At 41.4% G+C, this 21,467-nt stretch overlaps 1 protein-coding gene and 1 long non-coding RNA gene across 9 annotated transcripts in view; one reads left to right on the top strand and one right to left on the bottom strand.

Moving 5' to 3' along the window:
* LOC111252244 (uncharacterized) overlaps window positions 1-15,186 on the bottom strand; it is a 132,994-nt gene extending 117,808 nt beyond the window's left edge. For 5 of the 6 annotated variants that reach the window (XR_015330344.1, XR_015330343.1, XR_015330345.1 and 2 more), the window contains exon 1: window positions 13,119-15,119. Coding sequence is in view for 2 of the 6 variants with exons in the window: in XM_086993114.1 (XP_086849240.1) it covers window positions 13,119-13,131 (13 nt within the window). In the remaining 4 variants the exon portion in view is untranslated. Of the gene's footprint in view, window positions 1-13,118 lie in introns of all 6 variants that reach the window. The other variant, XM_086993119.1, reaches the window with a different exon arrangement.
* Window positions 1,642-20,524, top strand: LOC111252246 (uncharacterized). 3 transcript variants are annotated; one of them, XR_015330347.1, is made up of 3 exons: window positions 1,642-1,780; window positions 15,695-15,815; window positions 15,980-18,300. It is a non-coding gene; the product is annotated as an uncharacterized LOC111252246 (long non-coding RNA). The 3 variants fall into 3 exon arrangements; XR_015330348.1 differs by lacking the exon at window positions 1,642-1,780 and adding an exon at window positions 1,792-12,147; XR_002674139.2 differs by lacking the exon at window positions 1,642-1,780 and having other exon boundaries at window positions 15,471-15,815; window positions 15,980-20,524.
* The last annotated feature ends 943 nt before the right edge of the window (window positions 20,525-21,467 follow it).

The raw sequence follows: 21,467 nt of genomic DNA, 5'->3' as shown, positions 1-21,467 counted from the left end.
GTTTTCAATATGCAGTCGAAAGCAAGGTACAAAACAACTTCTGGGAATTTGCATGACATTTCGCGCACAGCGGCGTACTACGCCATCCGCTGCGCCTTGAAGGGTGTCGTATGCACCTTCGAGATGAAAAAAAAACAGCAGATCTTTCTGTTATCCACGTATTTTAATTATTTGACTCAGTCAGGCGAATACATTTACCCATAGCAAATACGAAAATTGCATATACTAAATGGGTAAAGCGGCGATTTCCCTGAAGATCATTTGGTAGCGGGAGACTCAAAGCATGTCTAACCTCTGCAAAAAGCGACGCTTATAATAACGAGCTTACGTTACTGCGACGGACGTCAATGGATGGAAATTTTGCTTTTCGTTTACATGACAGAAAGCCTGTTATTGGTGCGCGTATATAGTAAACAATTTGTTTGGTTGGCCCTGTCCCCTTTTTTAAATAAGGCGGCGCAAGCAAACAAGTGTACACAGAAATTGAACATAATATAGAAAAAAAGAAGAAACATAAAATTTATTGAAAATATCACAATAACCTTTCGATAATCCAGACCAAGCTACTTCTGCAAACAACTAACAGCGAAAAGAACTTTGTTTGCTCTCATTATGCATCTTTTCGTGTATGAAAAGCCCTGCTGCTTTTTTCTATACATTATTGGATTAAACAGACTTAAAGTAGGGTGCCATTGGCATGTAATTTTGGCTCTGTTACCCAACGAGCTACGACCAACGATATCTAATCTGGCCAGCATCCCAGAGCTAGGCCGTATTCCTGCCATGCAGTAAAGCTGTGTGAACGTTCACATGACGCTCTACCGCACGTTCGCTTCTTCGTTAAAGCCATAGACCGGCTTCATGAAACTGAGCTAGGTCCAGCTAGATAAATAGAACCCATCTGGGCATATAGGGAGTTAAGCAAGCATTGCAACAACGCTGATTCTTGCGTGAGTATTTTATATTTATCCATAAACGTTTTAGCATAACATAAGGTTCTATGTTGAACACGTGGATTGCCGTGAAGATTTAGCTCTGTTACCGAGAATTTGTTTTGAAAAAGTACATTCTAAACGAACGCTTCGACGAACGGGACGAAACGTTGTCTCGTATCACCTTCGAGTATAGATATTTCTATGGATTCAATCAAGTGCTTTAATCGTTATTCTTCAATGAATAGAGTTCTATCATTTTTCCGCCGATTATATTTATATTCTCATACCTAACTATAGTCGGCCACGAATAGTTTCCAAGAGCAATTTCTCGGTTACTGGTCACGCGTCAATACTAAGCGATGGATTCGGCAAACAAGAAGATGATCCTTTTCCACTGGAAAGTTTTATTAAATTGCGCTAACTCATTTCCATATAAATCGTTTATAATAGTGCCATGGAAAGAGATGCTTTCTACTGCACAGCTGCTACGACAACAGGGAAAAGTGGAACAGAGATCGGCTTCGAGCGGCTGCGGCGGCTGTGCGTGACGTAATATGAAAAGTACTCGCGTCGCCTTTTTGGTCCTTGCGTCTTCTCTGCCGGCGGGCAAGGCAGGCCCGGTTCTGCTTCCCTCGATCCTATCCATAAATCACCGGGCGTTTAATTATATACTGGTTATGTAAGATGAAGACTTGGGGCAACGCTTGCTAGCTGTGCTCACATCGTGATACATGCTAGAGAAGATAGATACCTTCACGCAAAGGTATTTAGTTTAAAATCTAGAAATAATTGTCGTTCGCGGTGGTTAAGGACTGAAGCGCTCTTTACCGATTAGATCTTCAATGGTGAGAGATGTGAGAGCCGTTGGCGATACGAATTCTATTCGAGTTATAAGTTGTATTAATATGTAATTTATTTTAGTAGTATTTTTCAAGGTTGTAGTTGACCGAATTTTTAAAGTCGATGGCGCCAGATTTTAAGGGCAAACTCAAATCCTGTCAAAATCAAATAACAATCAGTTCAATTATCCTTTCACGCAATAGTTAACGGTCCGTTACGCTGAACTTTAAAGTGAACCTTTCTTTTTTTGTTAGTATAAAAGCCATTACGGAAATGCTCTGCTAACGCCGAAGCGCAACTCCCACCGGTTCGCGAGAGCCAATAATAACGTTTGTTTTCTGCATACCCTAACGTATTTTTCTACAGCTACCTTTAGGAATAGGTTTGGAGGTGATTCGACTGTTCCTTTTCACCATCTGAGAAGCGCCACGGAGCATGTCTTCCAGTAAACCCTTAAAATTCCTAGTAAGCACGCCCTTGGCCAACGTCCCTAGTCGATTTCATACGAAGGTGAAAATGGTTTTTTTGAACGTTCGCTGTCAAATGATCCGTTTAACGCGGAGCCCACCTCTATCAGTCGATTTGACCGTGCGTAGAATTTTCTTACCTGTTCGTATATCTAAATGTTACCAAACTGCCATGGAAGCGGCACCGAAAATTTGTTTCATTGTAGAAACATTAATTTTTTTTCACCAATCGATAACTTTTAACAGGGATGTAGAAAGTGCCACTAGATTTGGCATATCATTTCAGAAACAATATCGACACTCATAGAGAAACTGTGCGCCTAAACACGTGCGTTCGTTACTTACGAGACCGTTTGGCTATTGCGGATTTGCAGACAGTAAGCAATCTACAGCAGTCGTCTTTCTCATAATGGCCGTTTTATTACAGCTGTAGTAATCTAGCGAACCTGACAATTGATGCCTGAGACAGGTGCAACTTTTTCAACCAGAAGCCCAGCTGAGGAAAAAACTCGTGTATCCGTCAACTTTTGCGTTTGTGTCGTTATCGTTATCGCCGTTGCTGTTGAACACCGTTGCCATCGATTACGATATCGGCTAATCGAACCCGAAACGTAGCAGTGATTGTTGTCACGCCGCGTTTTCAATTTGAGTCTATGTGGGTTTTTATGCCAGATCGCGACCCTCTAAATCGTTTGCGGACGCCTGTTCCAGGGCACTTGCTAGCGGGCGATAATCGGTGCACAAGCTGCGAACTGGGTGTTGATGCTCGTTTTCTTCGTTGTCATGAGTGTGGGTCGTTTTTGAGCTATCTGTCTTCATTGTTCATCGATGACTGCTTCCGATATTCGGGTCGTGCTTAAAGTTGCCGGCTGACGCTACGTATTACTACAACAGAATTGTTCGTTTAGACACGCACATCGAGCCGCTGTTGTTGTTTGGAATACGCGAGTGTTTTTTCCTTCATTCGATTGAACGTTTATTGACTGTTCCTATTAAGACTACTGCACAGCGTACGACATGGTAATTTCAGCGTCTGCGCTGTTGGCGAACGCTCCACAAGAATTACACGAAAAATTTTCGCCGATCAAAGCGCATGACGGCTGCAACAAAGAACCAGCCTGCAGTCGTATTACTATACGATTTGTCGGTGATGAGGTGAGCAACGGAAAGCGACGACACGTACGAGTCTTGTAGCCATAACATTCGAGTCAGGAACGGATTCAAATAGTCAGCCATTGTAGGGGCCGACGCAGATGACGATCATGATAAAGGGGACGGCTGTGCTTGCCGCTGTCAAATTCAATAACGGTGATGCAGGTCGGTGCGACAAGTAAAGAGTGCTCTTGTGTCTTCGTTTGTGAAGATTTTCATGGAAAAATCAATAAAGCTGAAAGCTAGCAACGAATACGACCAAGCAGCGGAGATATAAGCAAACGCATAGTAAATCAGGGTGAGCAATATGGTTATCGCGCTGGCTCTTTCTCGTTACTCTTATGAAAAAAAATCGGCTTGTCTCACTAACGTAAAAAGAGGAAGCTTGGTCTACTAGTTTGTTACTGCTAGGCAGCACACCGTTAAGAGTATCTTTTACGCGTGACTATTTATGCGCCTGGAGCAGTTCGTGTATGCAATAGCTATGTAAACTAGTCATGAGTAGTAGATTTAGTATGGTGTGAAGATAAAAGACGGAAGCGCATTCATTTGAATTGAAAGACAATAGAAGTTATAAGAGGAACTTCTAACGCTTCTGACGTGTACAGGCGTCTGAGCAGATACAGGAATTAGAATTTTTGTAATGAGCAACTTGCGAAATCTGTTGGAAGAGAGCTATACAATTTGCCCCCATTAAAGCTGTCGTGAGGTGAACAAGAATGAAAAGCAGCTATGCTCCTTCCGCAGAGCGATATACGTGGCTTTTTTTTTAAGTTAGCGAAATTATTAGGGGGTGCGTTCGGTAGTAGCTAGGATGAGTCACTTTTGCCTAAGGCGTCTGTAAGTCTATCGCATAACTTTCAATTGAAATTAGGACCGAGCATATCATTGGCTTGATCATCATTGGAATCTCATACGTATTAATAGTCGAACCATCGCTGAATGCTGCACTCTGTTGGAAGTTCTGTGCATCCAAAGCGGAACCGGTCTTTTTCCACCAACTCGTTATGTACAGATAGACTGTACACTTACTATAACCCGAGTGCTAGTACACTTCGAACCTTAATAAATTACGTAAAATTTAGAGACGCTCAAATGTAGTCTACGCAGCAAAGATAAATAGCTGTTCCATTATAAGCTATACTTGATGATCCAGATTACTTCTGTGATTAAGATCTCCTTGCAGATGTTTCTAAAGGCCGTATATGACTTTCGTGGCTGTAAAATTGCAAAACAATTGCAACCCCCTCCCCACCCTAGAACGTAGCTACAGCCATTACACATGTTCCAGTGTTTCCCATTAGTGTACGTCGCTTGATATTTAGCCTTCCTCAGGGGAAATACCTTCATTACGAGGTAAGCTTAGGGCTAAATTAAGTCCATGCTTACCTCACGTTCCAAACGGTATTCAACCAGTCTTCGTATCGGCAGCGTGTGACGGAACGAAGAATTTACGTTCGAATCAGCACAGCGATTTCCATCCAGCAACGATCATCTGCGATCACGTTTTCTTTAACATAGTCGTGCTCATAACCGTGCAGAAACACTGTCCGTCCTGTTGATGCTGTTGTTTAGGCCGCCGCGGCCTACGTCTCGTTTAGTGCAGGCACGGACCCCGACAGTGACGACCTTGGCCCGCATCGATCGTTGCTTTTGAGAAGCCTTTGAAGCTGTTCATGTTACCCGCCGCTACTGGTTGAAACGTCAAGCCGTATCTCTTATGCCAGCACAAGAACTGTGGTCTGAGTGAGTCAGATATCGGCCGCTTCTGCTTCTGTATGGTCGCATATAGCGTCGATATTCAGTAGCAATAATGGCAGGACATCTGTAGCCGACGCCGGCCAAATTGGACGCAACATACACCTGTTCAGACATCGCGAGATGTTAGATCGCGCTATCATCGACGAACACTATGGGCACAAGCGTACGTTTTAGCGTTTGATTACACCAGCGTTAGCGAACAACGATTGAAGAAAAACCGTCGACAGAAACGAAGACGACACTAATGGTACGAACTGCCGCAGAGCAAAAGCAAATAGCTACGCAAAGGCCGATAGGGCAAAGCGTCTAAAATCGTTGCAAAGCGTAGCCTTAGCTTTGGCTGGCGTGAGACAGGGCATCGATGCCGTGGCTATCGTCGCAGTTGTAACCTTTTGCCTCCGACAGAATGTTACAATCACTATTCTCATTATCAGTACAAACAATCCATGGCGAGTGCTGACTATTGCTGAAGAGTGTAGCAATAAATGTTATTTAACGAACGAAACAATGGCGGGCACTTTTAGCTAAATTGATTCGGGATGCACTCCCGTAATATGTCGACATACAGGAGTATCTATTCGTGCGTTTACTACGCCTGGAGGCGTGAGATGATCGCGACAAGCATTCGTCAATCGATCGTTAAATGGATCTATTTAGTTTTCATATGTTCATGACATAACAGGACCATTTGTATAGGCATTTGGTGTAGCCTACGGAATTGGCCGTGCGCTAAGGCATTTAACAATATGTAGTTGACTATTGGATAAATGAACATCGTTTCCATTTGCTTGCCAGCCAGTCAACCGATATGCGAAACTTCGCATTTGAATTACGCAACACAGCTCAGGTACGTGGCGGTATAACAGTGTTAGATACTATCGTATGCTATCTGCCACTTATATGAAATTTAACCTTTAGCGTGAAAATATGGCAAAAATAACTTTTCGTTTAATCATCCAAACACGTGCTAACGTAGATGAACATATCAAACACACGTTCAGGCTATATAATAGTAACACATATAACTATCGAACACACACACACACACACACACAAACCTGTGGATAGACAGATATTAAGTCGGCAGCGCCACCTACATGTAAACGTCGTCAGGGCAAACCAAAACAATCACCATAGTTAATGCTTAATATATCCAAATTCGCAGTTCCATAATATTTATATCGCCTCCGGTGATAATAGGGTCTCAGATGACTGATGTAATGTATAGTACATAACTGAACGCCCGCGGACCATGATTTTGGCAGGCCTAGCTAGGTACAATCTGTGCGTAAATTACATCGACCTTTGCCCTTTAAGCCAAACAGACGATCTTGAACATACAGTATTTTCGAGAACGAAAACCTAAAAAAAAAGCTAGCGTTTCATGTTCTTGCATGGCGTCTCGAGTTTTTACATTTTTTCTCCATATATCTCTGAAGCGATTAGCTATATTACTATATGTAATAATATTGTACGGAAGCAGGTGTAACCGCAAAAACGTGACGACATTATGCTTGACTTCCACGTGGTAACGCTCGATTAGAGGCATGGCACCTCACAAACACACTTATTAGGCGATCCACAGGCCAACGTATATTCTCTTGAAAGTTCAATTGCACTTAAATTCTGTATTAGTTGTTCCACACTCAATGTTTTGTCCTTTAGAATGGCCGACTTGTTCGTTATCTAGCTGCGCTACTCCATATCGGTGGTTCCGGCATCACATCGTAGCCTGGACCCGCGAAAGCTTTTGGCAAACAATTTTGTATGGCTGAAGTGGCGCATGCATCTATGGCAGCCGAGATGTCCGGCATATCTTGGATATATCAGGCGACAAATGCTACTATGAACTTCAGTTGCATAAACCAAGATAATAGCATTACAATATACGCATAATTATATGTCTCACAGCGTATTGCAATGAGTTGGGCGAAGAAAATATTTAGCAAATTTTTTTGCCCATTATATGCACCCATTGGTTGGAATGGTCATTTAGTTCCAGAAATTTCTTGTGATTTACAAACCGCTTTCTATTGCAAGCGATACGCTTCCGTGATGGCTACAGCTATTACTCTGGGTTAAAAAGAAACGCACTGTACTACCAGATAAATACGCTAACACTATCCGTAAAATCGGGCCATTTTCTCTGCGGGAGCCCACTCTACTGATTCGCTATATTTGATTCTTTTTTCCCGCAGAGGCAGGGGTACTAACTAGGTGCATAATAACATTTGTAGTGAGCTAGCGTTTTCAAATATGCTTCTTACATATACTCTTTCGTTATTTAATAAAGGGAAAAAGGAACGAAACAGAATAGTTTCCGACGATCTGTGAGGATCTATTAACCCCTGAAATTTATCTGGAGATCCTTAGATAAATCTACCCTCGGCAAATGAACTGCCACTGAATAGCATCGTACTGAGAACTGTCATACGTACAGATATGGTCCGTCTGCTGACTGTATATCTAGATATTAGTTCGTACCATTTACATGCCCATCCTGCGTTTCTTGGCAAAACACAATGACAGTGAGATAATTTTATATAGAGCGAATCTCATCGATAGCTATAGAACTAGAGCCGTACGTTATCTGCCTCTCAAGTGTAACGGATAGCGGCGTGAGTTGTTCGTTGCTGAAGACGAATTATCAGAAAATTTACAAATAAATTCGAAGGACGATGTACTAAACAGGGCCTTTCTGTGCCTTTCCGTTTCGATTCAACTGACTCGGCTAGAGCGGACAGTCATCTAACGTTTGCCTGCAGTCGAACGTCCAAACGGTGTCCACAGTTTTTATTTAAGGGCAGCTGGCTTAAGCAATCGTTGACGATACCTAGCAAACGGACTTTCCTTTATTACTGAAAAGGGCCGATCCTGGCGGAACGCACTCGTCAGTAACGCGGCAGCGTTAAATGGAGCAGTTGTCAATAGGAAAATTTCCTGCTTTGTGATGCTTTGTTCACTTCAATATTGTGCCTATCTTTGAGACACAACACGCTTTTCTATTGATACGAAACGATTCTTTTTGAAAACATAAACTAACGGTACTGGAGACAAAAAAAGAAGCAGGGAAAAAAACTAATTCTTAAGTAGAAACAATCAGAAATGGTCTGCCATCCAGTTAACGTACTGGCGGGAAACTAGAGCGACATCTGTCAGAACCTGATTGGCTTACTATGCATGTCCAATTTCTTTAAAGCGCATTATATCCGCTAGTACAGCATCGTATAAATTTATGCTTATATCACGTTAGCAGACAGACGATGTAGCTACGGCGTTTATTGGCGCTGGCTAGGTTCTGACTGATTCTAGGTCAAACTGTATGCTGTAAGAATAGGAAATAATTTTTTTTTCTATTATTTCTTTATTTTGTGGACGGAAACATGGCCGATATTAGGCTATAGCTACTTTTTATCGCGTTATGACTTCCATACAACTACTGTATAGCGATTCTATAACACAATAGCATAGAAAGCAAGAGACAATTCATGAGCATCCCCATTTGTCGTTCGTAACTTTCAGACATGGATATTGGCAGCTTTTTGGTACCCAGTATGAGATAACTATGTGTCGTTTAGGAGCATCGCCAGTCAACGAGTACGATTTTAGTTTTCCGGACCGTTATTCTAAGTTGCTTAAGAGAACAGTGTCAGTCTTCCCGGTGAAGTTACCCCGTCGTGTAGAGTGCATCAGCGAAGCACAATCAATTATTGAAACAGCTTTGAGGTTACTGTTACGCATCGTTAGATGCACAACTTTTCCTCGTCATGGATAACAGAATAGGGAATATGAATTTATAATGTTTCTACGGGAAGCCTAGACGAAGAATGACGCGCTAGAAAAATTACACACGTCTAGACAACCTTGAGCATAGCTCCCGTTCGTGCTGCTAATAGTTCTTCTGAGCATATTATTATAGGGGCAAATCATCTCTGCTGTAATACACGCGTTCTCATCGTATTTGAACTTTTGAAGAAGTACGTTTAAGTAACGTATCGTAGTAGTGTGTGTAGTGGGGTTGGTAAACAGTCTCAGCATTTTGTCTTAGAGAAAAATTAGCCGGGGTTACCGTGTACACGGGTATAGCTAAGAAAAGCTTATGGTGCCGAACGTCTAAATAAAGCACAGGATAAAAATTGCCATCGTTATTTTTATAGGACAAGTGTTTGGCGTACAGATATCACGAGAATCTTACGATTTCGACAATTTTGATAGGCAGACCTGGCCATGTATTTTGGACTCACTCCACCATATGAATGCTATCGAGGCCGCTTCAGACAATCCAGTACAAAGAGTCCTCACCGACTGAATCGGTGTTGTAGTGTGTTAGTCAAAGTATTATGCCATTACTCGGAGACACAATGAGCGTTCTACGTGCGTGAGCAAACTGGCAGATTAGTGCATGTAGATGCAAACAAAGTAGGTAATAGCTTACTGTCAGGCAGCTTAGGCAAGCTTAAGGCGAATTCATGAAGTGTTACCTATTCAGAGAATCTCTCACTCCTATACAGTTCTATGGCTCTGAATATGTAAAGTCGAGTATGCATTTTATAGACAATAACAGGTCATTGCTTATTAAATATACTGTTTGATATATCTAATAATAATTTTTTTACCATGACGATCTTTTGGGTAGTATCGTCGATTTCCAAGAGCATCGGACTCAAAGTGTCCTGCTCTTAACGGGGCGCATCTCTCTGCTAAACTTTTAGAGTCAATAGGGGAATATTCTGAAGTACTGTTACATTGCCGCTATGGAGGAACGTTGTTTCGTTCGAAATTTGATTTAATAGGAACCGTCGATTACGCTCGAGCGCAATGCACCATATGGCAGAACAACTGTAGCATTGGCTACCAGCAACGATTTTCTACTTAAGGGCATGTATCCCACATGCGGCTGAACCATTCCTAGTTATCCTATATATAGCACCATTGTCATTTCAGGGTAACAATAGGCAGTTACATCAAAATTGAATCGTGACGGTTATCCGAGCACGAAGTACGCTTTTAGTTCTGTCAAGTAAAGAGGAAGTTATATAACGGCTAGGTATGCAGCGGGGACGGCCATGCTCAGAATAGGATCGTTATAATGACAGTCGGATCCGACAGTTGGGATATCGGAAGTACTTAGTGCTTTGACAAATAATGACTATTTAGAAAGACCATTGCAAACAAGCAACGGTAAACGGGCCACCAGCTCTAAAAAATTATTTCTAAACTTGATCTTTGCTAGAAAACGGAACTTCGTTTGATTTCCGTAAATGAGCGCGTCGGGTTTGAATAGCAGGCATCATAAACAGGATAATCACTATGTAACTCTGCAGAGGATATACAATCTAATCCTTTGTGTATATACGCAAATGATAATTGTTATTTTGACGCGGCATTAGGAGGAATCGACTTGAAACTGGTCGTGGTCTACTCGTTACTAACTATGGGCACCAATTGTTACGAAACAATTCCACGATATGAAATTTTATTCATTATTTAAATTCAATTATACATAGAAAGGACGATCGAAAAACGTATGGGTTCTTTCCAGTGTTTCCCCATTGCGTCCTATGCTTTTAGTTGGTAAAGAGCGGAGTAATCTGCTCTAGTAGAAGACCAGGAATGCAGCGTCTGCCGTAAAGGCAGCATAAATTCGATCAATAGATCAACTGAACCAGAGGTAGATGTTTATGGTCCTTTACTACACTAGCTAGAAAAACCACAAATTTCAATATCAGCATACGTAGTTCTTTTATATGCCTGTGTCTCGGTAGTTAACTCGTCATAGTTTGATTAGACCTCCCAGGCGACTTGGTAACTAGGATTATGTAGGTAGACACAAATGTGTCAAGAAAGTACGTTGGTGATACGTTAGACGATCTAGTTCTGTTGTCTGTTTAACTGTTGCAAGTAGCAATCTCTGATTTGCTAATTTACAGGTTGAACTAAAGACAATAAACATCTAATTGATATGCATGGAATGAAAAAGTGTTATAGGGCGCATTTGAGTTTTTTTTACAGAGACGATTCAGCGAAAACGAGCGTTTGTGGAGACGGTTGCAAAGTGGTGTTTTTAGTTAGTTCCAAGGCCCGCCGACGCTTTCTCATCGAATAGTTCTAGGGGCTGTTGTCGGTGTTACGGCGATATAAAGATTAAATGTGGTACCATTACCGGCTCGTTCGTATCGTCACGGCATAGATACTTTGAATAAATAAAGGCACTTTTTACCACCAATTTATGCAGTTACTGCCGTAACGATTCCACGGCAGCGTCGCACACGATCTAACCACAGTTACGGAACTGTATTCTATGGATTGCTGTTGTGAGCTCTGATTAGATAGAATTCTTATAATGGGCGGATGTGGGAGAGAACATATAATATTTTAACTAATCTCTCGAGGTCGTTCTCGCGCCCTTCCAACGGCTGAGTCCTCGACAATATGGCTCCTGCTGAATAGACCTATGGCGTGCGTTCGTACCTATTGGAAATTCATTTAATGCAGAAAGCGTAATAATATAATTTATGCCATGTCAGTCGTCTTTAGAGTGAATTCGCGCTTTCGATTGAGAAATTTCTCAGCGGAAACATGTCCCTTTCGTTCATCTGACAATCCCCTTGATGGGCTTACGTCACCCAACTCTGCCGCTCCTGCACTTGGTCAAGACGCGTACTACTTACTGTTCAGTAAAATCTGTATCCTCTTATCAGGAAGATCACAAAAACAGTAACATGCACTCTTTAGATTCGTATTACAAACGAGGTGACCTATATCAAGTGTTTCGCAGCTGCACTTTTTATGATACTAAGTTGCCCTCTTTTGGAACGTTTTGACAAACGTTTTCTTAGGAACTAAAAGCTAAACCCAGAAAGCGTCTGTCTGATACATGTGAGATTCATTGTCGAATAACATTGAATAGATGTGGCCCAAGTAAGGTAACTTTAGCGGTCGTAAAAGCTGACCGTGGAAATATATCAGTATCACACACTAGATCAAGCTAGGTAAGTCACACGCTATCACTATCATGAATTAAGTTCTAATGAAATTATTCGTTGGCATCATCTAAAATGTATCAGCTAGTATCGAGAACTGTGAACTATATAAAATAGTCCGGCCTAGATATAATGTTTAACGCTAAGAACCTGAGTTTTTTTGCCTAAGCATGTCAGAGGTTCGGTTTAATGTAGCTAATATCGATTGGCTAACGTGCAGTTAAATATTGTTGACAATATATTCATATTTCATAGATAAGGGGGACTGTAGATAGCAATGTGTTCTGTTCCGTACGATAACGAAATAGGTCTAATAGGCTATTTCATCCATGCTAGCTACCCTGGACACAGCCGTGTCCGTGTTTTTCAAAGATCGTAGGCCGAACGTATGTTTTAAGTTTTACACTTCTCCATCTAGGGCGCCTTTCAACATCCTATGAATATTGTCCTATTATTTGCTATGTAAACGAAGCTATGTGTCAATGTAGCTTTGTGCTGTGCCTATAGTAAAGTGAACGAAGTCTTTATTTACGCATCCTACTGCTGTGTTAAGCACACGAAGCTCCTGCTTTTCGCAATGACCGTTATATATTTAATGAAGTTTCGGTGAAATGTTCTTTCTGTGGGCTTCTCATCCGACCACCTAACCGCTTATGGGGCGTAGCAATCTCAAGGCACTGTCATGTAAAAAGGGTGGCTCTTGCTTGCACAAAATCTAAGAAAGTGTTGGTAGGCGTTATTTTTACGCCATTATCCAGTTCACAACACACTTATTTGTCTACCTAGTTTTGTACTAGCTCATAGGTGACACATAATGATAGCACGTCAAAACGCATAGCCCGTAGTCAATGCTAATTTTCTCACAAAATCCAATAGAAAAACAAAAAGAACTTTCTCTCTATACTTCAGTTCCATGCATAGCCGGTCTCTTCAACGTCGTATCAAGTACTTTTTGCAGTACCTATCCTACGAAGACGTACCTCGTTCAGGCATCTCACATAACTCCTGTGGTGTGATCACTGTTGAATTCACGTTACCTTCTTAGGTTTTTCTCGTGGTCACGGGAGTACTTTATTAATTCCGAACTGCAAATCTAACATCATATTCACCTAGCGTTTGGCCTCCATATCTTCAGCCAGAAGAAGAATAAATGAATCAGTAATAACAACAGCGCAATGCAGCGAGATGACGGATTCACAGATTTACAATGACGCTGAGACGCGGAACGTTAACTATCATCATTTATAACTAACTATTTTACACAGTGAATGAAGATTCAAGTAAAAATTTATTTACAGGACACTCTTATGGTTCACCTTCACATACGCGCTGACACACGCACACACGCAGCACACACACACCAGTTAATCACAGGACGGCTTCATTAAGTTAAAGTTTTTTTTTTGATGACGTTGTCCGACGCTTAAATGTCAAGTAAACATATCTCATCGTCTTGCAAGGCAAGCTGACTGGGACGCACATCTTCCGCCAGCACATCGACGTACCTGCTCCCTTCGATTAGAGTATTGGCAATATTGTTCCCTTGCATTACCACGAATCTAGACAGTCCTGCCACGAGTGAAGAAGTGAGCAGCATCATCAATCCAGGCGATAAAAGGGGAAAAAAGACGATTTTTTACTCATCACAAATCTTTCTATTGGCTTATCTTACACTTGTGACCATATGATCCCACAATGATTTCCTATGCCGCTGTGAACATGGCACACCCCCCCGCCCCCCGCCGGATTGACAATGTAATTCCTCACGCTAGCTGTGCTGTCGGTTAGGGAACATACTGATACCGCATATATTCCTGAATGTACGAAATTTCGTCGTTCAACTGGCCTGCCGGGTTTCCCGGTAATATGGCACAGTAGTCACACCGTAATACTATCAAAAGCTCTGCATTGCACGTAACGCTGCTATATTTCTGCTGCTTTCGTCTCTTTGCCTGATGACGTTGAATCACGTTTGTGTAGCATAAACTTAGCACGTGACTAGAATGGTAGAAGATGAAATATGCGACAGCGCCGCTACGATTTTTGCTCGGTGAACAAATATGAAACACCTATAGACCGGAAACACAAAGCTGTCCTGCACCTCCAGTCAGGAAAGCTCAAGAACGGAAGTCTAACATACGATGTCGTCCGCCCTTGCCGTTTCACACTGATGCTGCATAAGTGTATGTGTCCGCGCGTGTTGGCGATGCGCGCTGACTATTTCATCGACATGAAGTATTAGACTGAGTGCAAGATGTCAGTAGCTTTACTTGGCTTTTGTCAGCTTTCCGTTGGAAGCCGACGTTGCTTTGCTTTTCAGCCTATGGAACCAGTCAGTCATTACATGAACATCTCCTACAACAATGCTCGTCGATCAATATATCTGATGGGATCAGTCCGTTACAATCGTCGCCTGCTGTCACGCTACTAGGCACTTCCACTGTCTCTGGTATACAGGTTCCGAGGCTGTACGCGCGGAATCGTCACAAAACTAACTTCCTTCTTCGGTGTGGCACGCTTGCAGTAGCAGCAGATCTATGTCGGTTAGTAGATGATGGACGGAGCGACTCACAAAAAACCACCGGTCGCCTTCCTGACCGTCAAACTATTACTGACGCTGTCGCCGTTGCTGCTACAGAGTCTCCGCGAGCGACGTCGGCAACACTCGAACGTCGTTCGTCGCTGGCGCACGCTCGCAACTGCGCTGCTGCTATTGCCTAGTGCGATTACTACGACGACTGCGCCTGCCGCTGCGGGTATCAGTGCGCTTGCAGCGTGAGCCAGTCGCTGGCGTCGGCGCGGGTGCGAGGTTTTTTCCGCTGCCAATTTTACCTCTCCGAACTAGCTGCGAACGAACAAACGCCAGTGGCGGTGGCGGCAGCAGTGGTTAGACAGCTTGCGAAGACGAGCGCGTATAGTACTGGCGACCAAGCCGTAATAACATGGTACCAGATGGCAAGCGGGTGGCCGGCGGGGGGTGGAAGGGGCAGTTTTCGCAGTCGTCACAACCACCATGCCCGTTTGTATCGTTATTGTCTCTCGGTGCTTCTGAATGCTTTGCCCTACTCGACAGACAACGGTAACTGAGGCTGCTGCAATGGGACAAAAGCAAAACAGACGGTCTTGGCGTCAGCCATGCTCAATAGGCAAGGAAAGCAGCCATGTTGATAAAACCGGCGGACTAATGTTGTTGTTGTCGCTGTCGCTGCTGTTGTTGCACGCTATTGTTGCAGAAGCTAGTATAGACACTGACTGTTGATGGCTTTGCTGACAAAGTTTCACAACAGATAAATATCAGTCGACACTCACGTGCACTAAGCGCCTACTTGACTGTCATGATGTGACAACATTATGATGTCGTTTTTGGGGGGTTCCGCAGGGCATCATACTAAGTATCGTGCCAGCCTATCTGACCAGCATGACTAATGTTACAGGAAGTCTAACAAGAGAATCGTCGGAGCGCTAGAAGCTGCGTTTACGTTATTCTGTTTGTAACTGGCGATAAATATCAACAAGCTGTAAAAAAAACCATAGTTATCATTCGTGTTAATTTCAGGGATTAGTGTGACCAACGTGCCGATACGCTATTCTGTAACTGGACCATAGACGATAAACGCATATTGTTTGTACGTTATATGTTACAAGCGTTACAAGTACAAAGTATCGAGACGCACGGCGTAAGTAAAATAAAAATCGTACATTTTATCGTCACTCAGGTAATGTAGAAACTTTGTACTGTGACCGTTCATATATTTTAAATAATCTAATAGAGCATTTTAAAGAAAGTCTACTTTTCGAGCTCGTCATCGTATTTACCGACCTATCGGTCTTTTTTTTGCAGGCCCAATGGCATGGTAAGATGTTCGCCAATCGCTTCCGAGCTATGATCATTAGTAAGTTGTCATTCGAAGATCATTCAAGTATATTCAAAGTCAGCACCGAGAATCGTCTATTTATCTGCCCCTGGATGTTAATGCCAGACCTCGTCACACTGAAATCTGGCTAGATGATGACGGCCGGAAGCAAAGCCAAAAAGCTTCTAGCTGCTGCCAGTCATGATGAGAGTATCACTGCTTGTTCTCAGGGTAACATTTAGGCAAAAAATTGAATGTGATCCGATGCGGGCAAAGTCATTGCACACTGGTGTCTATAATCTGCGACAGAAGAATACTCGTTGCTATAGACTTTTTACCAATCGAATTGGATCTATTAGTAGGCTGCAGAACTAACACAGTCCTATATCTGTCAACGACTTCCGTCTTAAGGCTGATGACTATAGCATCTACAACAGGCTGCCTATCGCGAAGATAAGTATGTCAATAGTGTGCCGTGGGACGACCAGGGATAAGAAACTGCCACTTATTTCGTTTGCATTTTTAATAGATGTCATTATTAGAGGACTTGAAATCATAATTTACTTAAATAACTGTCAAAAGAAATTTGTTGACAAATTTTCTAAGTAACAGTTGATTTTATACCCTGACGTTTGCGCGATGTCGTCGTTGGCCTACCCTCGTCCTCAGGCGATTTATCTGCCTGTCCGAGGTATTGCTGGGTGGGGCTTAGAATTGATCATCATTAAGCAAAAAAAACTAATTGCACAGCAACAGCTTCCCAACACCGCGAACTACTCTTCCGAAGTGTGAATATAGTGAAATTGACAGCGGCATGAACGATTTACTTATTTTGCTTCAGCTATTGCAGATAACGGACGTGACCTCCATGCTTCGTGAGGACGGTACTACACCACTTAAGCTTCAGTGGTAAAACACAGAGTTCCCTTTGTGACGTGTTGCCATAATAACAATAATAATAATAATAATACTAATAACGACAACTTTTTCGTTCAATCTGAAAAGCCTTGAGCGTACATTTGAATAATTTAGCCAATTTTTTTTGTAAAATGCACAGGATCATGGATTCGACCATGTGAAATTTAAAATGCATGTTTCTATTTTCCATTTCGAATTTGTTAAACATAAAGGTTGGTTGCAGCAATCCCGATACGGTAACTTTGTCGTCCTGCCATTCAAACTCATTACCTTGTTAGAGGAATTTTATATTTTAACTACCTACACTTCTGCCCTATTATGTATGCTTTTATTACGTTTATATCATCGCATAGCTTAACTATTACATCATGGTAAACAATTACGTTGGCCCCTTGTCGATTCACGGCTGGTTCATCCATTGCTATTGTCTCAAGACGCAGCCGGCGGTCTATCCACACGAGATCTACTGGCTTCCCTTTGAGCCTAGTCGGCTGTAGTAAGTATTATCAAAACGAAGCGGAAAAACAATAATATTAATTAAGCAAGAACGTTGTAAATTCATATGTGATACATTTATGACCATCATAAAGTAAAATTTTCTATTTGTGTCATCGGTCGACAGTTTTATAAAAAAGGAAGAAGCGGTGAGTTGAAAAATTGTTGCAAATAACTGGTGGGTAAATAGCGACCCCGTAGTACATCAAGGATCACACTAGGACGTTCAAGTTTACCGAGAGCGAACTGTGCTAGCCTATGCTATGGTGATGATAAAACCGGCAGTGATGTCAGGACATCCAGAATTCGAAAAACGGACCTAAACGGCCACTATTCGAGTTAAGTATTTGCAGCTGTTAAGGTGTATTTTCAATTTTCAAACTAACCTGATCAATGATGATTATATTGGTTAGACTAATGCTAAAAATGTTATATACATATACAGTCAAGCAAAGCGCGTGTAATAAACTGCTACTTTCTACACAGTTAAGGAACGTTCATACACAAACGCAAGTTACGACTGGACTACTTACAGGTTTCTTCAAAATCTGCAAATAATCGGCTTTTTCTTGCTTGCTGATTTCTCTGTTCTCCCTGCCTTCAAGCCACAGCCAAGATAGGACCCTGAATTCGTATACACAGATCAGCATATATATATATAACTAATATTTAATATAACTGCAAGTAGCTCACGTCGGATGCTTAACTTCAATTATTTTAAGCCCACGATTAAATTCACTTGCGTAGAAATATAATGGAACAACAAAAACACGAAACTTACTGATGCGACGACGAAGCTGGTATTGTTACACATCATAGACAAACCCTCAATTTTTTTCTATGTCACTGATGCTTGACTTCAAATAAAGCTCTAGAATATCCGCCAAGCCCAGCGCCTCCATTCGTTTTCTATAATTGTAGTGAGATTCGCACTTTACCTTAAGCAGCGAAATGAGTTCCTGGATGTTATTTTACCGAGTGAATACGCTGATCCTATATATGCCTATTCACGCCTATTTTCGAGCAAGCGTTTGGCAAGCGGATTCTGTGATAATTATACAAATACACCGGTACGTTTTAGCACTATAGTAGTTAAGCGGGTCGGCCAGTTAAAGTAGCTCAAAGTGTTATTATTTTTTGTCTTTTCGAGCAACTAAATGTTTGAATTTAATAGGGTTTGCCAAAGAAGTTTATCAAAGTATCGGCTAATTGGTACGTCTGTTTGACTTCTAGCCATAATCATTCCACTGTAAAGACGCATGTTTATTATTAGAAGAGGCTGCCATCGAGAACGTTTTTCAGATAGAGTCCGCTAATCAATCAGCTGAAAACGAAGTCGAACTTACTATCAGCTGGCATAAATACCAGGCAGAATTAATGATTGTAGGCTGAAGATGCAAACTACTGAGAATATTTCGTTAATTTTTCAAAAACATTGGATCTTTTTCTATATGTCAGCTTAGCAACCATCTCAGAACCATCTACTCCACTGAGATGTTTCGCATAGATCTAGCGCTTTCAAGCCCGTTCATCTCCTGTCTTTTACGCTCCTTACGTAATTACAAGTGTAGCTTACTATTTTACCCGAAGTGCTGCAAACCCTACTTGTAGAATCGGCCTAAATCTTTTTGGCCCTTTTCTATATTCAGACAAAGAGAACAACGACAACAGCCCGTTATGGCAAACTACTCAACTTGCAGAGCTCCAATGTAGCAATTAGTGCTCATTAATACTAATCTACAAGTAATTCTACAAGTTATCTTTTTGAGTGACTATCCCGAAGAAAATCGTTGACTGTATCTTTCTATAGTTACACGTTGTCATATATACGTCATACATCACATTTGCGGAAGCATGAAGACACACTAGCGTTAGTTATCGGCTATTCAGCGCTAATTTTATAAAACAAGGAACTTTCAAAACCGTTTTACAGTAGTCTCTATTAGTTGCCTTCGTGGAACAAGTTGAACGAAGCGTCGCCAGACGGCGCATCTGCCCTTTTGGGAACAATGGTGAAATGCTCTACTTACGTCCACCAGCATTGGAACGTTCTTGCAAGACGCAAAGTAAGAGATATCAACCACTTAAGTAGCGCGTTAACTGATCCGCAGTCACAAATGACCCGCGCGGCACCCGCCAGTCTCTAAAACCGCTCTACGACTAATGCCGGTAGCGCGGAACAAGCTTCTACCGGGCTTCTGACAGACCATTCAAGATGGACGGTGAATGCCGAAAAAATCATCACTTCGCTATTACTGATGGCTATGGCATGCCTTGCAGCATGGTCTCCTATCTTACCAGTGGAGAGTACTTAGGGAGATGCGTATTTCATTTAAACTCCTGATCGCGATCTGACCTTAAGCAGACCAACAGCGATTAAAGAATAACGGTACGAAAAAGCGCTTCTGTTCGAAACAGGCCTGCATATATAATGAAAATACTAATTAAGTTTACGTTCTTGCAGCATAAATCAGCCTGTGGTAGACCTACATTTTCATTATAACATATTTTCGTCTGCTACATCCTGCATCGTTCATTTGTATCTACAAAATGACTTGCAAGGCTTAAGACATCTCAGCGCTAACCCTCTTGCTTACATAGAGAGCCACTTGCACTTTCTCAGTAGAAAAAACCCTAATCGTCTGTAAACAGATGCAGAGAAAGCAATACAGCTGATATTTCTTAGAAAGAACATCTTTCATTCTCAATATTGGGCATTACTCCTCGCGTGATTGTTGAGCCGTTTTTTTTTTTAAGTTAACTTCTATAACGATGCTGATCTGCAAGGAACTCGTAAGAACATAAATCATCTGTAAGCTTACAATACTCATGCTAATGATAATAGACTTTTTTTGGCTTTTACAAGTTTTGAGATCTTATCGAAGAAGTTCACAATTTATCCCAGCGTATGGAACTTCTCATTTTGAACAAAAAACATGTTCTAATTAAGATTTTTCAAGTTATTGAGGACGTCGGCTTAATATGCTCGAGTCGTGTTGACTGTAACTTCTGCTTGGGCTGTACTTGATGGTTTTTCCCATAGATAATCAAAAGCAATAGTAATCTAAAATAAACGATGCGTAGTACGTACACGAAGATACATTAATGTTTGTATTTTATTATCTGGTGTTTTTTTTTCGTATGCTCTCAGCAACTATTGCTAACATATAGTTTGGTATTAAAATTTATGATGGGTTCGTTTTGAGAGACTTTGAAATGATTTGTCATTTCGAAGTTTTCCAACATAGAATATCGCTTTTATAGAAATCATTACAGCATAAGAGTCTGGCAGATGAATAATGGTCATTTTTTTTTACCAAAGAAAAATAAATAAAGAAAATTGGCTTTTTCGACAGGTATTGTTTGTGCTTCTTAGTAGCGAATGAGAAGGGTTATCGAGCTGAAACAAGAAAATCGTGCTTAGAGGTAATTATGCTCAAACCTAAGATATAAATATCAAAAAAATCTAGCTTATGCAAAAACAGGTAATGCCTTATGGAGGGTATGTTTCTGGTTAACATCGAAAAACCTATCGAATGAAACAGATTGCGGGCTATAACCTCCGTAGAAGCAATCAATATTTGTGTTAAAAAAAACGTTAAAAGATAAAGCAAGTCTGACCCAATCACCAGTTTACCTTTAGCAGGTCAGCCAAGAATGTATATGTGCGAGCTTTTTCTTTAGGCCAATTTTTATCGCAGAAATTCGTAAAAACAATTCTACACTTATCTTGAATATTTATCCACAGACACACACACACACACACACACGACAAATGGACAAAATTAAGATCCATCCCAAACGAATATGAAAGCGATGATTACGAGGAGGTTTATTTTAATTATTATGATTGTTATTACCATGGTCTGCAAGAATTCACAAGAACATTTGTGGGTTTCTCCTTTTTTCTGCTGTGGGTTGTTTTGTACAAGCTCCGACACGTACATGTGGGCGTTTTATAAATCACCATATAATTATTATGGAAAATTATTGGCTTATTTGTGTTAATTGTTTTTTGACTTGTATTATTTTGTTGTAGTTATATAAAGGTGTAAATATATA

The sequence above is a fragment of the Varroa destructor genome, unplaced genomic scaffold (assembly GCF_002443255.2).
Source record: "Varroa destructor unplaced genomic scaffold, Vdes_3.0 BEIS01000006.1, whole genome shotgun sequence".
NCBI lineage: Eukaryota > Metazoa > Arthropoda > Arachnida > Mesostigmata > Varroidae > Varroa > Varroa destructor.
This window is presented reverse-complemented; position numbering and strand designations above follow the sequence as displayed.